Source organism: Trichechus manatus, unplaced genomic scaffold (assembly GCF_000243295.1).
Source record: "Trichechus manatus latirostris isolate Lorelei unplaced genomic scaffold, TriManLat1.0 scaffold00027, whole genome shotgun sequence".
In the NCBI taxonomy this organism is placed as follows: domain Eukaryota; kingdom Metazoa; phylum Chordata; class Mammalia; order Sirenia; family Trichechidae; genus Trichechus; species Trichechus manatus.
The window spans coordinates 9791108-9810540 of record NW_004443963.1 but is presented as its reverse complement, the minus strand read 5'-3'; the positions used below and the strand labels follow the sequence as shown (position 1 = coordinate 9810540).

Sequence of the window (19433 nt, the reverse complement as noted above, 5' to 3'; positions counted from 1 at the left end):
TGTTACTCTCCCCTCTCCTGCCTCACCTTCTTTCTCAGCCTTGGTTCCTCATGGGAACAGAATGGAGGGCCTGAGAAAATGTTTTCTAAATGCCTCTGACCCAGGAACTGAGTAGCTCTATGTGTTCTCATTTTCCTTTACCATGACATTCCAACATTGTCAGACTGAGGGGTGTGCCTTTGAGAGCCTCCAGGTTCCTCAAAACGGGGCTTAAAGACAGACCTCACATCCCTCTGCCCACCCAGATGCTTGCTTCCCTGCCTCCAATAACCAAGTGAGTTGTCTGTTTGTGGCTAGTTTTCACATTGGTTTGCATTTTGCTTGCCTTTGGGCAAAGGCTCCTTCTAGGCCTTCCCCCACCTCCATCAAGTGCAGACTCTGCAGTTGGACCTCAGCAATCTATGAGGCAATAATCTTTTGACAGTGTTTTGCAAACAAAAGAAAAGCTTATCCGGGGAAACCTACCACCTACCCATGCTAGTTCCATCCACACGCTCGAGACCTCCCCTCAGACCACACAGGCAAAGGCCCCCGACTACCTGGCCACAGTGGGATCTGGAGGCAACTGAAGGAAACCAGACCTTGGTGACAAGTGGGGCCTTTCAGAACACAACAGAACAGAAACAGAGGGGAAATCCTGTAATGCAGCTCTCATCCAGAGTGTTGTCCAAAGTTGGACAGTTGAGAGCCGACCACAGAGTCTTTGAGGAATCGTCACTGGTTCCCAGAGGAGAAAGATGCCCTGAAATTCCCAGGGAAGATGTTAGGTTAGGGGTCCTCCACCCATTGTGTGTGACACCACTGTTTGGTCTCCTCAGCTTCCCAGCAGAAATGTTTCTTCCTCAAGGGCATATGAGGAACCCAAGAAAATCAGCAGATCAATGGCAAAGGATCAGAAAGCACAATGATAGTAACTTCTAGTTCAGCATTTTGCAAACTGTGTACACAAGGCATTAGTAGGTTACTACTTTACAAAAGGCCCCATGGTCAAATGTTTAGGAAACACTGTATATATTTCATTTTTGGAGATTCACAGTACATATTACATGTCAAAGGCTCTTGGAATTTGAGCAATAAAGAAACCAGGTTTAACTTAGTTTAACCCAAACTTATTTAACTAAACAAGTTAACTGCAGAGCTGGAAAAAGTAGTCTTGATTCCGTTTCCAATGCTCTTTCCCCTCTACTGGATGTCCTCCATCAGAACAGGGCTCAGGGGTGTCTCAAGTAACTAAGCACCTGGTGCTAGAAACATTGCAGGAGCCTGAACCAGCTTCCTGGTCACCAACAGGGCCCAGGAGATTAGAACATAGCCATGTTACCCGCCTACAGCCCATTTTGAGACTTGAGATATGTCTTCCCTCACTGTTTACAGGGAAGGGAGGAAGAGAGGAAGGTAAAAATGGAAACGCCCTTGGCCTGCAGCAGCTTCTAGTCATGCCAAGAGATGTAAATTGCCTGGTAATCAGCTGAGACCCATCCAGGTCCACAGGAGCAAAAGAGCAGTCACCACCTTCTTGGTCCTCCAAAGCCACACTGGTGTGGTGAGGACAAGGCCAGAGACCCGATCTTCCTGTGTGCATTGGGTCATATAGAACCCTTGACTTCAGCAGAGCCAGCCTTCAAGTTGGCATTCTGATATGAGTGGCTCAGTCCCAAAGGTGTTGGCTGTGTCTGGTGCTCAAAGATCTGCTTGGCCTTTAGAGTTGTCCTCTTCTACCTTGCCCTCTTCCCTCCCTTGTGATCAGCTCAATCGTAACAGCAAGAGAAACTGCTACTGCAGAAGTCCTCTTTCTCCTCTTGTTCAGGACCCCTGGTCTTGGATTCTGTAATAACAAGCAGCCCTGGCATAAGAAAGATCAGGAGAGTCCAGTTGCTAATGTCCATTGGGTGCCATAATTAGGCAGCTGGAGACCTTGGTGGGCTTGGGCCTGACTGACATTGGCTGGTATCAGCAGCCAAATAAAATGGCTGTTATGTAACCTAAAGGGTGAACCAGTAAGGGCCTGGCACTCTTTCTTGTAACTGCCCCCAACCCCAACTAAAAAAAAAAAAATCACCCTTATTCTATCTCTATGCTCTGTTGAGTTCAGTGTCTAGGGGGCAGTCCCTGTTGGCATGACTGGAGCTCATTCTGCCCAGTAACACACCTCCCTCCTTTTCACTTAACCTATGCAATGCAACCTGGTGGTATAGTGGTTAAGCGTTCGGCTGCTAACCAAAAGGTCAGCAATGCAACAGAACTGGGCTGGCCAGAAGCCACTGGAAATGCTTCCCAGTGGAGCTGAAATGGCTCAGTGGACAGTCAGACCCATACTGGAGCTGCTGCAAGCAGGCCTCACTCAACACATCCTGCCTAGACCCCCATGGTCTAAAGTGGAGGCCTTGAGGTCAACACCCCCATGACCATGCTTTGGGGAGGTAAGCTGAGGGTAGGGAGTACATCAGCCAGTTTTATAATTCTGTAGAACTCTGCCTCTGCCTCTTTCTCCTCCTGCTGCCTGACTTGATGCTTTCACCACTCCCTAGCAACTTCTGGAGAAAGCTAAGTGAGGCAGAAGGGAAGGAGACCAGGAGATGAAATTTACAAGTCAAATGCAGGTACCTTTTAAAGCTATTCTGTTACTAGAAATGTAACAAAAGAGAGTATAAATTTTGGTTAATGTGAGACTTGATGACTAGCCATCTGTCAAGGATCCTGGAGATCCCATTATACACACACATGTATAAGACACACATGGATAATCACTGGGAATTGACAAATGTATGTCCCATAATCGTATCATCTAACTTTGTTTATGTCCTCTTCCTAGAGGGTCTCTGAAGACTGCTACATTTTTCCCACTTGGCCCTGAGAAAGTAGTTGTCACTGGTATAGGTCACATGGCGAGGGAACCAAACTACCAGCCTTGAAGGTTCCTGGGCCCCTGCCTTCTCTCATGACAATGGCAGTTGAGGTTGCCCCATAGAGGGACCTTGGAGCTCTACCCCACGATTTCATTATAAGATTCTAGCATACACAGTTACAGGATTTAGTTTGGTTTCTTCCATTTAAAAAAAAAAAAAACCTTCCCCACATTACTCAGGGGTAGATCTTTCAAAGAAATAATTCTGTGCTACCTTCTGAATAAAAGGATGAGAGAGAACTGCAAGGGCAGGGTGTGATGCGGCGTTAGACGGAGAATGTAGGAAATCCCTACCGTAGTCGCCACTTTGCTATATTGGAGATTAAGATCGGTAGGTAGTAGAAGTCAAACAATCTCACTGCATTCTCCCATAGTAATAAAATACAGCTCCCAGCACACAACGAAGTATCATTAGGCTGACAAAGTTTCTCAAAGGGTGGGCCATGGGCCACAAGCAGAGCTAGTTACAAAGACAGAGAAGGCCTCATTTTAGAGCAACGTTATCAGAATGTCTGGGCAGTGGGCCCAGAAGTTGCATCTCTGTCAATCTCCCTAGGTGCTTTGAATACATATTAAAGTCAGCCCAGAGCTGAGCTGTGCAGGAAAGCCAGAAGTGAGAAATAGTGTTGGTATGTTTGTGTTAGAGTCACCAACACAGCTGGGGACCCATGCCTTTGGTAAGTAAACATGTAAAGCCAGTGACCCCATGTGTGTCAGAGTAGAACTGTGCTCCGTGGGGTTTTCAATGGCTGATTTTTCAGTAGATTGCCAGGTCTTTCTTCCAAAGTACTTCTGGGTGAACTCAAACTTAATTGTTTTGGTTAACAGCCGAGCGCATTAACCGTTTGCACTATCCAGAGATTCCAAGCAAAACTAGCGGCTCCATAAACATCATCCACATGGCCTAAATCTTTCCAGTTTCCTGTCAGGGCTTCGAACCTGTTTGTTCTGGTTAGAACTGCTGCTGAGAATTTGCATTTCTAACAAGTTCCCAGGAAGTAATACATTAGAATCACCTGGGGATTCTGTTAAAATGTAGATACTGATTCAGTGCATCTGGAGTGGAAATGCCCTCCCAGCATTAGGGAGCAAACTAGCTTTTGCTTTATTCAGCTTCATAAAACTTTGCTTTGCTTTGTGTTTAGAATCGGTGAAAGGATGCAGTTCAGAATCACGGGATAAGCAAGTGAAGTCAGCCTTGTAGAACCCAGCAGTACCTTAAATACACTGCAGGAACAGGTCATTGCCTAAGAACGATTTCACGTGTATCTCACAGACTTTTTTTTTAGCCTCCAGAGTAAACTGGCCAGTTCCTAACTACTATCCCAACAAGGGAAACACTGGTGGAGTAGTGGTTAAGAGCAACATCCACTAACCATAAAGGTCAGCAGTTCAAATCCACCAGTTACTCCTTGGAAACTCTATGGGGCAATTCTACCCGACCCGATGAATCAAAATTGACGCAATGGCAAAGGGTTCTTATACCGACAAGTGTCAAAGGCTGTCCTAGACCCCTAAGTGGTCACTGATGGAATTAAGGGATTCAGTTTAACATTTAGACTCTAATAGTACATGGCACTTTTGGTTTGGTCGGAGACAAACTGGGAGTTTGGGCGACAAGCAAGTCCACTCAGTCCATTTACCAAACACAATGCATGAAGGGCCCAGAGGCTCCCTTGTGCTTCCCTAGACCAACTACACAGCCAAAATAGACGAGAAGTGGACACTTAGGCCATGTATTCAAATCTCTCTCAACCCGCAGACCAAAGGGAAAAGGCGAAAATGGCTGGGAAATGTTCTTCGGAATCAGTAAAGCATTCCTTTAAGGGGAAAAAAAAAATCTAAAACTAAACATTCCTTCTACAGTGTTTTTTTTTTTTTTTAATCCTTTAAAATTCTAAACACTTTTCATTACTTTTATACTGATTCTAATTTTTATTCCCATTTCCAAACTCCTGTCTTTTAAGTATCTGCTCTCTACACCCTTTCATTCAGTGAGCAGAGCAGAAGCAAGTTAACATTGCCTTGCCAAGGCAATTAACACTTTACCTATTTTGATGCAGAACAGTAGAAACTTAAGTACTAAAACTTATTGGGGAAGAAATCCCAGGATAGTCATTTAAGTCACTTAAGATTAAACCTTTATTTAATGTGACTTACCTAGTGTTTCCCAATAACCTCATCCACTCCACATCTTCAACAGTCAACTGGAGACTACCCAAAGGAATATTAACCATGGTTACAGCAGAGAACTAGGACTTCACTGACTCCTCTCTGAGGCTCTGTAATTAGGCAGATACTGCCCAGGGTAGGACAGGAGTCAAGCCTTGTCGCTGGGCCCCACATACTGGGGGGCAAAGGGAGGAATATCCAGCTCTGTTAGAGTAAGAAAGAAAGAATTAGAGGTATTAAGCTAAGCAGGAACTGGGAAAAGCTAAGCATGAGTGAGAGAGGCCAGGGTTCAACACTGGTTTTGCATTAAAAAAAAAAAAAAAACCATTGCCGATGAGTCGATTCCGACTCATAGCGACCCTATAGGACAGCGCAGAACTGCTCCAAAGGGTTTCCAGGGAGCAGCTGGTGGATTTGAACTGCTGACCTTTTGGTTAGCAGATAAGCTCTTAATCACTGTACCACCAGAGCTCAGGTTTTACATTATGAATCACAAATTTAGTAAATCGGAAAGGGAGGATCCCTCCCACAATTTGGTTATCAATCATGCCAAACCAGTAACTTTTGCTTATAAACAGGAAAAATGAGGAGGGAAGAGAGCAAGTTCCTGTTAGTAAAAATAAAGGGGAAAGTAAAGGGCCACACAAAGTCCTTCAGGCTACAAGCCAATGATGCAGAACGCTTGCCATGGCACTCTACAACTATCTTGCTCCCACTACAATTTATCAAGATGATGTCAGAAAACCATGCAGTGAACGGGCTTTGCTAAATCCTGCTTTCTTTCTCATTATACAGCAGCAATACACAAAACTCAGCAGTCTTAGTCTAATTAAAAGAATGTAGGATTTTATGAGCTTCTGACCATAGGAAGAAGGGAAAGGAAAAGCTTTGAGGGGCTATGTTTTGTTAAGAATTTACTATGAACTATTTTGAGAAGACGGCAGATTTAAGTTTAGGGCACACTGCCAGTGTCCTAAACTAACAGATTTGTAATGTCTGCCAGCCAGTCCAAGGTAATTAGAAAAGTAGCACCTGTACCCAAGGACACCAGCACCATTCAAGGACCATTCGAAAATGACTGCTCTTTGAAAACTGTTTTACAGTATTTGGTGCTTCTGGTCATCACTACATCCTCCCATTCCCACTGCACGTGCGCACACACGCACGCACACACACAGTGCAAGTTCACATGACAAGGCCACAAAGAAACGTGGTGGAGAACTAGAATATACTTGGACCCGTCAAAGATTCAAGGTGACCCTTTTAACCCAGATGAAATTAAAGCCATATGGCATTAAGTGGACACTTGTTTTAAGATTGTCCAGCAGCTCATATATTACAAAAAAAGACAGACCGAAATGTCAACAGCCCAATCCTCTACCTATCCATTAAGCTACTTGAGTGACATAGCATCTGGAAAAATCATATTGAGTTTCTTCACTGTGATGGAAAAAAAGACTCAATATATATGTGTAGAAACGAATAATATTTTCACTTATATGTAGGATTCAAAATATTCTTACAGCACATAACATCCCAAGCCATTTCCTTACATGCAAAACAGATTTTTTAAAAAGCAGGAAGATATTGGCGATATTCCTACGTATTTTCTGCAGATACTGTTTTATTCCTGTGTCGTGATTCAGATTTTAATTCCTGTCACTATAGCATGTTTCTATACAGTGTTTGTATGATAAATCATTTGTGTTTAGCCTTTTTCTTGTTGTAGGAAAAATAAATCTTGAATTTTGTCTATTTCAAGTCTTAACAGCAAAATGTTCTTCAAATAATAGGCTAGCTTTAAAGAACAAGCATGCTGAGCAGTAAAACTCTGTTGTTAAAAGATATCATCTATTTACGTCACAAATTAGGGACCAAGTGTCCAAAATACAAGGAAAAAAAATCATTCATAACAACCTACCCCAGAAGGAGCCAGAAACTTGAGTCCCTATAACCTAATGGTCTTCCAACAGTTCTGCTGCAGAGCCCAGGAAGCTCCACCACAAAGCCTCCAAAAGAGCTGCAGAGAAAGCAGGTGAACTGAGCTGGGGGATGTCCAGAGTATCCACCCCAAGGCAGTTCAACCAGACTAGCTCTTCTTTTATTTGTTTTATAAAGTGGGCTTCTGCCAATGATTACATTTGAAGAAAGGGTACCATTAAAAAAATAAAAAGGAAGCCCCCTACAGTTACCAATAATCTGGATGACACTGAATAGGTTCTCTGATGACTTTTAAACGTCCAAGTTATGTTATGAAGCCATTTGGAGTTTTGATCATCTTTCTGTAATAAAAGTCAAGACTGCCAAGTTATCTACACGTTAATTTTTTTAATCTGATGCAGAACATTATCAATAAACAACTTTCATTCTAAAGGGGGACCCAGAGGGAGGAAATCAGAAGTCATCTATTCCCAAGACCAAGGCGTCTGACAGCAGTAGCCCTGGGACCAGGGGGACCACCCCTGGAGCTGTAACATATCTAATGAAAGGCTTGTGTGAGTGCACTTCTCACCCCCACAGTTAGGATCAGAAAATAAACTAGGGATCAACACCCCAAGAGATGACATCTGAGTTTGAAAAAACAAAACAAGCTCATGAATGAGATTACAAATCAATCACATGAATGGCAGCCGGCTGTCAGTTGGCCGACCCCTGCCAGGTCTGAAGGGAAATCTGTCATTTGGGCCTCCTCGCCCTGGCAAGATGGGGTTAGGTCCTGGAAGTGGGCCAAGTGGATCAAAACGTGGTCTGAGTGGAGGGAATTGGCCGGGAGTCTCCCCAGGCCCAGGGATGAGTGAATTGATTGGGTCCCCAACAAAGGGAAGTACTGGTCTTACATCATATTCACCACCAATAATTCCTGGAGGATAGAGAGGGCTGGAAGGAAAGGGAATAGGATAGAATGGGATGGGGTGGGGTGACGGTGGCAGGAACACCATGTGGCGCCCTCTCTGAGCATCTTTTCTCTGCTTGTGCCTCTTCTTGTACAGCTGTAGAAAAACACCATGATATGGTAAGCGACTTGATGCCTCCCCAAAGTCTGAATTTGCTTTCATTGTATAAATCTATCTATACTTTCCCCACATCAACCAGGCAGACAAAGAATACTACAGAAAAGAACTTTTACCAGTTTCTATCTTCATGAATAAGGTAGCAGCTCTGAATACTGTGCCAAGTGAACTCTATTCTTTAACCATGTTGCAACTGGGCAATTGTGCTAATTTGAAATAACAATATATCCAGAGGAGGGATAACTGGATGACTTAAAGACTGCAATCTAGAGCTCTCACGCTGATACTCAATTATAACTCAGCCTTTTCTGAAAGTGGAAAGCTCAAATATTTGTTGAAAACGTCATACCACAAAACATAAAGTTAAGGTATGGGGGGGAGGATGGACACAGCCCTTAAATTCACTGTTTCACCTAAATTATGTCCTAATGCATCTCAATTTAAACAACATAAAACAGATGCCTATTTTAGAGGATGGAACATATTCCTAGAGAATAGTATTGTGTATTTTGTACGTATTTCAGGACTTTAAGTTTTATTCTTCTCTATTCCTTCAACCCCAAGAGTTTTTCTTACTACTTGCAAAGTCTTTTATAGTAGTTATCTGCAAATAAAACAACAATTTATTCTTTTCATAAATGTCCTATTCTAACTAGATGTAAAACTGAAAACTACTCCAGCACAAAAACGATTACCATAAAAATTTTTTGCAACAAAAGGATAAGTGAGAATGTTCTATATTAATTGAAGGTGAAAAGCAATTCTTGTTTTCAGATTTTTTTCCTGTGTAGTTACAGATTATGTACTAAGTCTAAGGAGCCCCGGTGGCACAACGGTTAAGCACTTGGCTGCTAACCAAAAGGTCAGTGGTTCAAACCCACCAGTCACTCCACGGGAGAAAAGACTGGCAATCTGCTCCTATAAAAAAATCTTGTAAAAGTTACATCCTAGAAAACTCTATGGGGCAGTTCTACTCTCTCCTGTAGGGTCACTATGAGTTAGAATTGACTTGTCAGCACACAACAAACGAACAAAGCCTAAGGTTAAAATTTGAAAACATTTTCATTAACTGAGATACAGCTATAAATTTAATGAAACCGATTTCATTACACCATAATAAAAGTGAAAATACATTCTTAATGTATTAATTCACTAGTTATTTCTGTTATAAATATTAGCCTTAATATTTAAGAATACCTACTTCTTTCCAATCTGTATCTCGAGCTCTGGCAGTACTATCTACAAAGGAAAAACAAAAACTAAGGATTAAAAAAATCTTCATCCAGCATTAAGTAGTCGGTTTGTTTTTTTCCTAAGGAAACCGAAATGTACTCATTAAGCACAAAAATGAACATGAATCATTTACGTAACACACATTATATCACTGTACTTTCTTGAACCTAATTCAACCCCTTTCTTGGTGGCTAAGGGTGGCTGTAACTATTCTGTGCTACATGGTAAATGAATGCAGTGACTCCCTCAGGGACCACGGAGGGCTATGTGGGGGTTCTCTCTCTGCACTCACTGGTCTGCATGACATCTTCTCACCTACCTCATCCAGGAGTGTCAGCTGCTTCTAACCCCATGCCCCATGCTGCACCAAACTGGGCTGACAGCCTCTGAGCATCTGTATTACAGCTCCTGTTCATGAGGAGAGGTAAAGCTGACTTCCAGCCTTCTTCGATATTTGAGTCATACTATTTTCTCCCAGCCATCCACTATCCGAAGTATGACCATGACTAAGTATTTTTTAATGTACATACTTATTTGAAATGTGTGAAATAGGAACAGAGGAACCCCTCAACTTCGTTAAGTCTAATGAAGAATTTGGATAAAAAATAGTGATTTCTTCTCTACATTATTATGTTAATATGGAAATAAGACTTATAGAAGCTCTCGCCCAAAAACATATCTATGAGAAAATTCATTCTAAAATCTAACACTCAGCTTACAAATGAACTTGTGGACCACAATCTGGGAATGAGATAGCAACTGACTGTAACTTAAACCTGGACTTGAATACACAAGTGAAAGGATATTTGTTCCTCCTAACGAGTAATTCATATGAAAGCCTGCTTTATCTTTGTTAGGTGTTCCATATATGTTGGTCGTTTTGTCTTTTATTTCGACTATAATTAGAATTTTTTTGAGATGACACTCTTACTTGCTGCCTTCTGTGACAAAATAACATTTCAACTTTTGGATTCAGGGACATAGTTAAAGTGAAATGAGAACCTTAGCAATCAGGAAGGAGGAAAAGGAACAAACCAGGCCATGCATACTTCTTACATCTTGAAGTTAAAAAAAAAACGGAGGAGACCTATCCCCCCGACTTCTAACAGATGCTAAGGTGGTGAGTTAACATCACATATAACACTATCATTCAACCTTTTTACATGTGAACTATGTAACAAATATTTTACATTGCAACCCAGTATACAATTACATATGCATAACTGAAATAGAAGCTTACTCCTATTTTATAAAAATGCATGCTCATTTTTCTTTTTTTTTTTCTTGTAAAATGACCCATTAACAACTGATTCCATGAGCCAGCCCAGAGTCAAACAGCAGTGTGAAAACCACTGATGCACTGATGCAGGAGCCACACAGTCAGGCTTTTGGCCTTGTCTCTGGAAATCCTGGAGCACATGATAAGGGTCTTTGACATTTTGGATGAATTCTCCCCATTCTCAAGTACCACTGTCGTCAGTGCTGCAGTAATCACTACGTCACCATAATCCAACCATCCAGAAATAAAGCGTCCCTAGCAACGTGCCATAGGTAAGCAGGATTCTCTCAACTTGTACGCTGGTCAGAATCTATTAAATCCACTCTCCTCCACAAGGGTTGAAAATTTCTACCCTCTGCTCTTTAAGAACTCAGAGTTTGGATTGCCTGCTTAGCCCCAATATATCATCATTACTGTCTGTCCACAGTATGCTGATACCTCCTCTCCTGTTTTCTCCACAGGCTCCTCCCACAATTCTTGTAGGAAAAGTCAATCTCAAGTCTGTTTCTAAAGTCACATGAGGTGCAACATGGAGGTGGATGAAAGAGTATCTTCATCACATTCCAGTTGGAATTCAAATACCTCAAATTCCATTACTTGTATGAATTCCTCAGACCCTTAATTGAGTTTTGTTCCTCAGAAACTTTCCTAAGAATAGTTTTAAAAGAGTTTCTATGAAAAATAACGACACAGAGATATGCAGTAAGTTAAAATGTTACCATTAATCTACCTTCAGTCACTTAGTTCTTCCATACTATCTAGCTACAAAGGCATCTGTGACAGCTTAGAAGACATTGCATCATTTTTTTTAGTATAAACTTCAAAACTAACTTCTCATTCTGACCACACTGAACAGAATGTCAACTGTAAATAGGTCCTTATATGGGGCATCTGGGATAGTTTTCTCATTAAGCACAAAAATGAACATGCAATGCCAATCTGCAGTTATCAGGACTAAAAAACTAACTTTTTTAGGTTTGGGTATAAAGAAAAATTTTCTCAGTGGACTTAAGTCCTGACCACAATCATAACAGAAAAATAAATTACCAACACACGTAAAGAATAAGAGAAAATGAAATATGATACCAATATATTCAAACAAAAGAACAAGTATCCTTTGATTTACATATTCATATCTAAGTTTAAATTATAGTTGATTCCCTAATTTATTTCCAGATGTAGACTGTAAGATGATTGATAATCTAGATGTTCAAATTTGAATGATACAGATACTGAGGATGGTCTATACAGGGAGAATAAACCTGTCTTCCATTTTCCTATCCTTAAATAATCTACTTAGTCTAATGAGCCATTTGTGTCGTGGAGAACAGAAAATGAACGAGAAGAGAGTTTTCAGGACATAGACAAAGGTGTATGAAGCTTAGGATCTCTTTAGTCTGAAGCTATTACTTATGATCACTTGCAACTCTTAAAAATAATAATAATAAGCCTACAACTAAAATCTTTTGGCTAGCTGAGTAATTAAGACCTTGGTAGGAAAGAGCACTTTCTCGTCAACATGTCATTATGGAAATCACCTCGAAAATCCCGCAGATACAAACACCTCCACAGGAGTTGATCATTTGAAGCAATAAAGAGGTCATGACAAACTGCAGACAGAGACAGGACAGAGCGAACATCCAAAAGTCGGAGGATCCGCAGTTTCAGCTCCAGTGGGAGGACTAACAACCCAAATACATCTGGTAGGTTCAGGGCTAAAAGAAAAAAGAGAGAAGTAACAGGTATTATTGAACAAAGAACATTCAGCTTTCTCCACATTTCAAGAAAATTTGCCAACTTATTGCTTCCCAAAGAGGTAACAAATTAGACGGTAGTCTCGACTACCTAACAGCACATTATCTATAACTAACTTTCTAACCCCAGGTTAACTACATTACTCCCAATGCATACAACTCTAGGCCTTTTATCCCCTCTATCATTTCATGGGAATACAAATACTGGTTAATACAGATCAAGCTTCATTACAAATGACTGACAATTTCTAAATACTAGCCAATGGCCTCTTTTATTCCAAGCAATATTCAATGCAACATCTATAACTGGCTCCTAACCCTACCACTTAATAGCTGTGTGACTCTGGATAAGTTACTTAACCTCTAATTCAATATCCTCATCTGTAAAATGGGTTAATAACATTACTACCTTGCTATATTGTTGCGGGAACTTAAATGTGTTAATATAAAGCACTTAGAACAATGTTTGGCACATAGTAAAGCACTCAAGTGTTAGCAATTACTATCATTTCATGTCTAGCAGGCTGAAAAAAAAAAAAAAAAAAAAAAAAAGGAAGGTAGATATATCCAGAAGCAAAGCCAAGAAAGGGAATCAAAAGAAGGAAAAATATATTCCAAAGTAAAATGTAAATTCTTTTTGAGTATTAATTCTTTTGGAATATTTTGTGATATAATTCTCCACTAGCAAAGTGTAAAAACAGCATGGGGGCAGTGTCTGACCTCCTCCAACCTCACAAGCGGGAAGGAGAATCAAGACCAACAGCACAAGGCTGACTCCCATGAGGCAAAGGCCAGACAAACCTCTCTCCTCCATCTTTACTAATTCTGACAGCAATGGTCCCTCACACAGTACTCTCTACTTCTCTGCTGAGTTCGATTAATTCACTGCAATGGCCACACAGAACTCTCAGACTATACTCACAATTATGGGGTTTATTAGGAAAGTAACAGTTACAATTCAGGCTCAGGAACACGCAGGATACAGTTCTTCCATCAAGACAGCCTCTTCCCAACCATGCTCGCAGGCACGCCTCTCCCTGGCCCTAGGCCTCTTTCCAAAGGCACTCAGCTTTCTCTCTCCATGGGCCAGGAAGACCACCATGCCGTCTCCTGCTGCTGGATCTCTCCTGCCACCTCTTCTCACCGTCTTCAGGGTTACAGCTTGCCCTCTCTCTCTTTCTCTCCCTACTGGTCTCGGTCTTGGTCTTCTGCTTCCAGGAGCTTCTCAGCACAGGGATCCCAGGTCCAAAGGACGCACTCTCTGCTCCTGGCTGTTCTTCCTTGGTGGTGGCAGATCCTCCTCTCTGCTCTGGAACTGACTCTCTTTTAAGGCAAACTGACCAATCCCCTTGGTGGGTCACAATTACCCTATCACACAGTCCCACCTAATCACCTGGGTGGGAGTTATAAGACCATGGCTAGAAAGGCCACACAAATGTAATCAATCGCACCACACAAAGATAATCAAAATCCAACGAAGATGTATCTAAGGGTTTTAAAATTTACATTAGTCCCCTTCCCCCACAGCACCATGTAACTTGAGACCTAAATTATTATTCACGTCTCTGCAAACGGCAAATAAAAGCTACATACCTACCGTATACCATCGTCCCTCAGTATCTGCGAGGGATTCGTTCCAAGACCCCCCCAGATACGAAAATCCATGGACGCGCAAGTCCCTTATATAAAATGGCATAGTATAAATAAAGAAATAAAATAAAATGGTGTAGTATTAACCTACACACATCCTTCTGTATACTTTAAATCATCTCTAGATGACCTATAATACCTAAAAAAACAAAAACCAAACCCGTTGACATCAATTCCAACTCATAGCAACCAACCCTATAGGACAGAGTAGAACTGCCCCATAGGGTTCCCAAGGAACGCCTGGTGGATTGGAACTGCTGATTTTCTGGCTAGCTGCCGTAGCTCTGAACCGCTACGCTACCAGGGTTTCCTATATAATACCTAACGCAATGTAAATGCTCTGTAAATAGTTGTTTCATCACGATTGAAGACTTGCTCTGGAAGGTAGCCTTTATCTTCTCTGAGTTTCTGAAGCTCTTCTGGGAATGCTGATTCTGCCTGGGCATCAGCAGATGCCGATTCACCTATGGTCTTGAAGTTCTGGAGGCTGTAGCTCTTTACAGAGCTAGCCAGCCATCCCTTACCAGCCTGACACTACTCCTTCCTCTAGCTCTCCTCAACCTCCTCACACTTTGCCTTTAAAGGATTGCTCTGACCACTTCACTGCTTTTTAGGAGCCATTTTCTCACAGAAACAACGGGTGCACAGAACACAAGTAGTGAACAAAGAAACGAGACGCAAGGTGAACAATCCTCAAATAACGAGTGCTGGATAGAGACTGAGGATCTGTGAAATGGCGGGAGGCAATAGCAGGAGATGCCTACACTTCATTCACATGGATTCAGTGTAATTCTCGGTGCACAGCAAATTCGGGTTTTGCTTTTTGGAACTTTCCTTTTTTCCCCCCCAAGAATTTTTGATCTGCAGTTGGCTGAATCCACAGATGTGGAACCTGTGGACACGGAGGACCAACTTGTATTTGTGTAAGTCTGAAACCACTTACTAGCTAAAGGACTGCAGGAGATTGTATTATGGTTCTCAACTAATCCCTTCCTACCCTGTAATTACAGTTCCTCACCCCACTGCCATCAGGCATGGCCGTTTTTTACTTGTTTTGTTCAATAAAATGTGCATGGAGCTGACATTTATCATTTCTGAGCAAAAGCTTTAAGAACCAACACATGGTTGGGCCACTGGCCCTGTTTTCCCTCTGCCCCAAGAAGAGAATGTTCTAGCCAAAGCTAACTCACACATAAAATGTACATGAACAAGAAATAAATATTCCTTTAAGTCACTGAGATTTTTGAATATTTTCACCACAGCACAAATTAGAGAAAGCTGACTAATGCAGGGCTCTTGAGTGAATTATAAATCTCTCTCAATTACAGTTTCATCATCTATAAAATAGGTACAATAAAATCTACTTCAAAGTTGTTGTTAGCATTAAATAAGAATGCATGTAAAACATCCAACAAAGTGCCTGGCAGGGAGTCCCAATAAATGCTGATTTAAAAAAATACCTAGACCCAATTTACAGGCTACCCATTATTTATGTATTCACTGAACAACTATTATGGACCAGACTCTGTGCCAGAATATGAGAATACAAAAGCGAGTAAGATGGATTCTCTGCTTTCAAGGTATTCACAACCTTAAAAAAAAAAAAAAAAAAACACTAAACCCATTGCCATTGAGTCAATTCCAACTCATAGAAGAGAGACCCTACAAGACAGAGTAGAACTGCCCCAAAGGGTTTCCAAGGAGCAGCTGGTGGATTCGAACTGCTGACCTTCTGGTTAGCAGCCAATCCCTAACAACTGCACCACCAGGGTTCCTTAGGGCCATCATAAAGATGTATAAAATGCTATGGAAATACAAAAGAGGACTGAATAGCATTTAAGGAACTAATATATAACTTAATTAGTCTTAAAAGAGCAGAACTTAACTAGGAGAAAAGCAGGAGGTCAGATGTTATGGAGTCACCAAGCATACAAAGAAAACTTAGTATTCTTTCCAGCCATTCGACCTGTGATAATTTATCATCTCTCACCTTGTCGGGTAAAAGCCAGAAGAGGATACACCAGCTGGTCTTTGAAGAGGCGGGAGAGCTTCTGAAGATCTTTGTACATCTGGGCTGCATTTTCCTCTAGATTTTTTTTTTTAATGAAAAATTAGAACACAAAATCAAGCAGAAAAACTTGAAATGGTACCCTCTACTTCTACCAACCAAATCAAAGGGGAAAATAAATATTCACAAATTGTAATTCCTACATAGATAAACATGAAGACCAAGGTCACCAGTAGAAGAGGAGGTATAGTACACCGACCGATAAAACTGAATCGTAGATGTAAAGCTAAAGATACCAAATTAACAGAGCTGTGCCCAACTTGTAGAGCTCAAGGACTGCAAGTACAGTGGAAAAAAAAAAAAAAAGTCTAAAGAAGATCCTTAAAATGTAATTGAATCAATTGCTGCCAGGTCAGTTCCAACTCCTGGCGGCCCCATGTGTGTCAGAGTAGAACTGTACTCCACAGGGTTTTTGATGGCTGATATTTTGGAAGTTGACTGCCAACCCTTTCTTCCAAAGCGCTTCTGGTCTAATGCGTTAACCGTTCCATCACCCAGGGACTCAAAAAGGATCCTTAGGGAGACAGTAATGAAAAAAAGGTTGAGAACCACTGGTCTAGTCTAATGTTAAATGTTCAGTTCATGTAACGCCTAAGTTCTACTTCTATGTCTAACCAGAAGCCACTATAAATATGTATTCTGATGTCTCCTTTTCCTACCAGTTTTAGTTAGTATAAATCAGTCTCTCAAGGCTAGAAACCAACAGGAATATGTCTCTAGGCTTTCAAAGCAAAGGTCTAGATCCAGCCAGCCTTCCCTTAAAAGACACTACTGTAAATGCCTTCTCCTGACTGTACCACACCACTCCCCATCGGGATTTTAAATCCTCCTCATACGTTTACTACCAGGACTAAATGAAATAAGGTATGCAAAGGCACATGTCCAGCACATAATAGGCAATTAAGAGATGTTAGTTCCCCTCCACCCATCTCTTCTTCTTTGACCACCTACCTGCCTCTCATAGCTTAGGTTTAATTGAAAAATAATAAAAAGGAAAATTTGTCTTGTTTGCATCTATTAATATTTTTATAAGTAAAACCAGGCTTATAATGCAATTTTTGGGTAAGATGTCAATCTGCACCAAATAGCAACTAAATTTACGTAGGTTTAAACAAAACTTTGAATGCAGTTTTCCTCCAATAAGATTCAGTAATGAAGTTGCATTGTATTATTTCCACAAAATGTCACAGATCTTCTCCATATTAAATACAATGCTGGAAATGTCCCAAAAGATTAACACAGACACTACGAGGCACAATCAGAGTGTGATGAATTATATACTAATGTTATTTTATAATAGCAGTTAAAATTATTCAGCACTTTAAGATGATCCTAAGAAAAACAGCAAACAGAAACTCCCCAAAGTACAATCAAAATCTTTGCACTCTTCACATGACTGATGTAACTAGTCTCACTGAATTGTATGTCTATGAACAATGTTATCTATGTTTTTACAACAATTAAAAATTTCTCTGCACCCTTAAAGAAGAGACAACATTGTTTTGAATTTGCTTTAATCTCCTTTAGAAGTTTTCCCTCCTTTGAACATTATCTTTCAGTGTTTCTTCAAGTGAACCTCTCAAAGCTTCATCCTGAGAGTTAAATCACATGTTATATTACCTGGTTCCTCTTTGCAAATAAAAGATTCTGGTAGTAGCTGCAATCGTTTTACACTTCTAATCTCATTGTTGATTTTTAGTGTAGCTGTAAATAAGTAGAAGAAAAATGATGAAAAGATTTTGTCACTTCATCAACTGCCTTGCCATTTCTTTGCCCCCAATATGCTAAGGAAACATTGTACTAAACAAACTGCTCTGTGACTGTTTCCTTCCTTCAAAATGAGGTCAAAAAAGTGTAAGCCTACTGTCACATGAAGTAAAATTCATCTAAAACATCACCTTTAAAAACTACAGTAAGCATCTTTATATAAAATCCATTTAGTATTACCAACAGTGGCTTATTAGTAACTGAAAGATATTCAACAAGGTTAATAGGAGACAGTGAAATACAATGAACTCATTATTTCTAACAAGGTCACTAAACACTCCATTTATTTTTTATTTAACCCCTGGCAATGAGTCTTGCCTTGTTCATTAAAAGAATCCTGCCAGTTTTCACAGTGTCATCCCTCCCTAGACCCAAATGACCAATATACTCGATACCACCAGAGGGCTCAATTTTAATCATATATACAAAGGCACACTTCGTCTCACCCCATGAAAGAGCCAGTGATGTGCTTGTGCACATGTGCACTGAGTAGGATGCTTTGGGTGAAGAAAAAAGGTTTAAGGGCACACTGCTCCTTTTCAAAGAATCAAGCCTGGAATGGCCATCTGCCATGCAAGTCTACAAGTAGCTGATTTACCAAGGACAGTAAAGGAGCAAAACACCAAAAGCTAAGAAATCATCAAGACATTCAGCACTTACTCTCTTTACATTACATATCCTGAAACTAGTGAACACAGGTTATTATAACAAATTTTGTTAAAGTGCTTATATAAGAAATTACAAGCTCACATTTACTATTTGGTAATTTCAACCTTGCAAGTTATGACATGATATAACAGAATGATTAGATGAAGGCAGAATTTTCTGGCACTCTCTGTGCACAAGAATGCTCAATGAAAAGCGACATTCGCTAATTGTGACAAATTGTTGAAGTGACGTGGTCAGATATGGAGTTCCACCAAAGCTGTTAAAGCTGAAATTTTGAGACTTCCAATAACATTTCAAGGAATCTGATGATTCAATGGAAATAGCAAAAATTATATAATTGGGGAACTAGAACTCTTTCATTTTGAAGATCAAGTATAAGTCAGCAGCTTTCAAAATTAATTTTAGCAGAAAAAAATATTTTTTCAAACAAAATCTTAAACAGGACCTCAAATAAATGAAACAGACAAACATGTTACTACTCAAAGTTTACCGTAAGTGGGGGCAGGGGTTCAGCTAAGCTTCTCCCTTGCTTCCATCTCAGCAGAACCTAGGTACCTGTAGAACATGTTGAAGACCACGGACCTAAGGCACATCAAAGAGACTGTCTTTGCTATATAAAAGATGCTACACAAAACAAAAATGCAGGCATTCCAATCCTGCCATGCTATCTTGTCTAGCTAAAAGGATGACCCTCACAAAACAACAAACAAATGAAAAAACCTGATCTCTCAAATGGTCTCCAGACTGATTATCAGACTATGCCACAGACCACTGGCAGTTGGTACAGGCCTCTGAGTGGCATCTGAGCTAAAACAAAATGCCAAGATGAATTTATTGCTATCCCAGTGAAATTTCTTAATATGCAAAGAGGACAGAGAGAAAAAAGAACTCTCTATTCCAAATGACTTTCTTTTGGTGGGGGGTG

General features: G+C 40.7%; 1 protein-coding gene across 5 annotated transcripts in view; it reads right to left on the bottom strand.

Annotated features, from left to right (window-relative positions):
* Positions 1-1576: 1576 nt before the first annotated feature.
* The window catches only part of FBXO7 (F-box protein 7), a 32457-nt gene continuing 14600 nt past the window's right edge, over positions 1577-19433 (bottom strand). For 2 of the 5 annotated variants that reach the window (XM_012554857.2, XM_023729020.1), the window contains exons 5-9: positions 17693-17776; positions 15995-16090; positions 12139-12315; positions 9290-9327; positions 5434-8067 (exon numbers count right to left, since the gene is read on the bottom strand). In XM_012554857.2, coding sequence (XP_012410311.1) covers positions 7693-8067; positions 9290-9327; positions 12139-12315; positions 15995-16090; positions 17693-17776 — 770 coding nt within the window. In that variant the 3' untranslated portion in view covers positions 5434-7692. Of the gene's footprint in view, positions 5282-5433; positions 8068-9289; positions 9328-12138; positions 12316-15994; positions 16091-17692; positions 17777-19433 lie in introns of those variants that run through there. The other 3 variants (XR_002823652.1, XM_023729022.1, XM_023729019.1) reach the window with 3 other exon arrangements.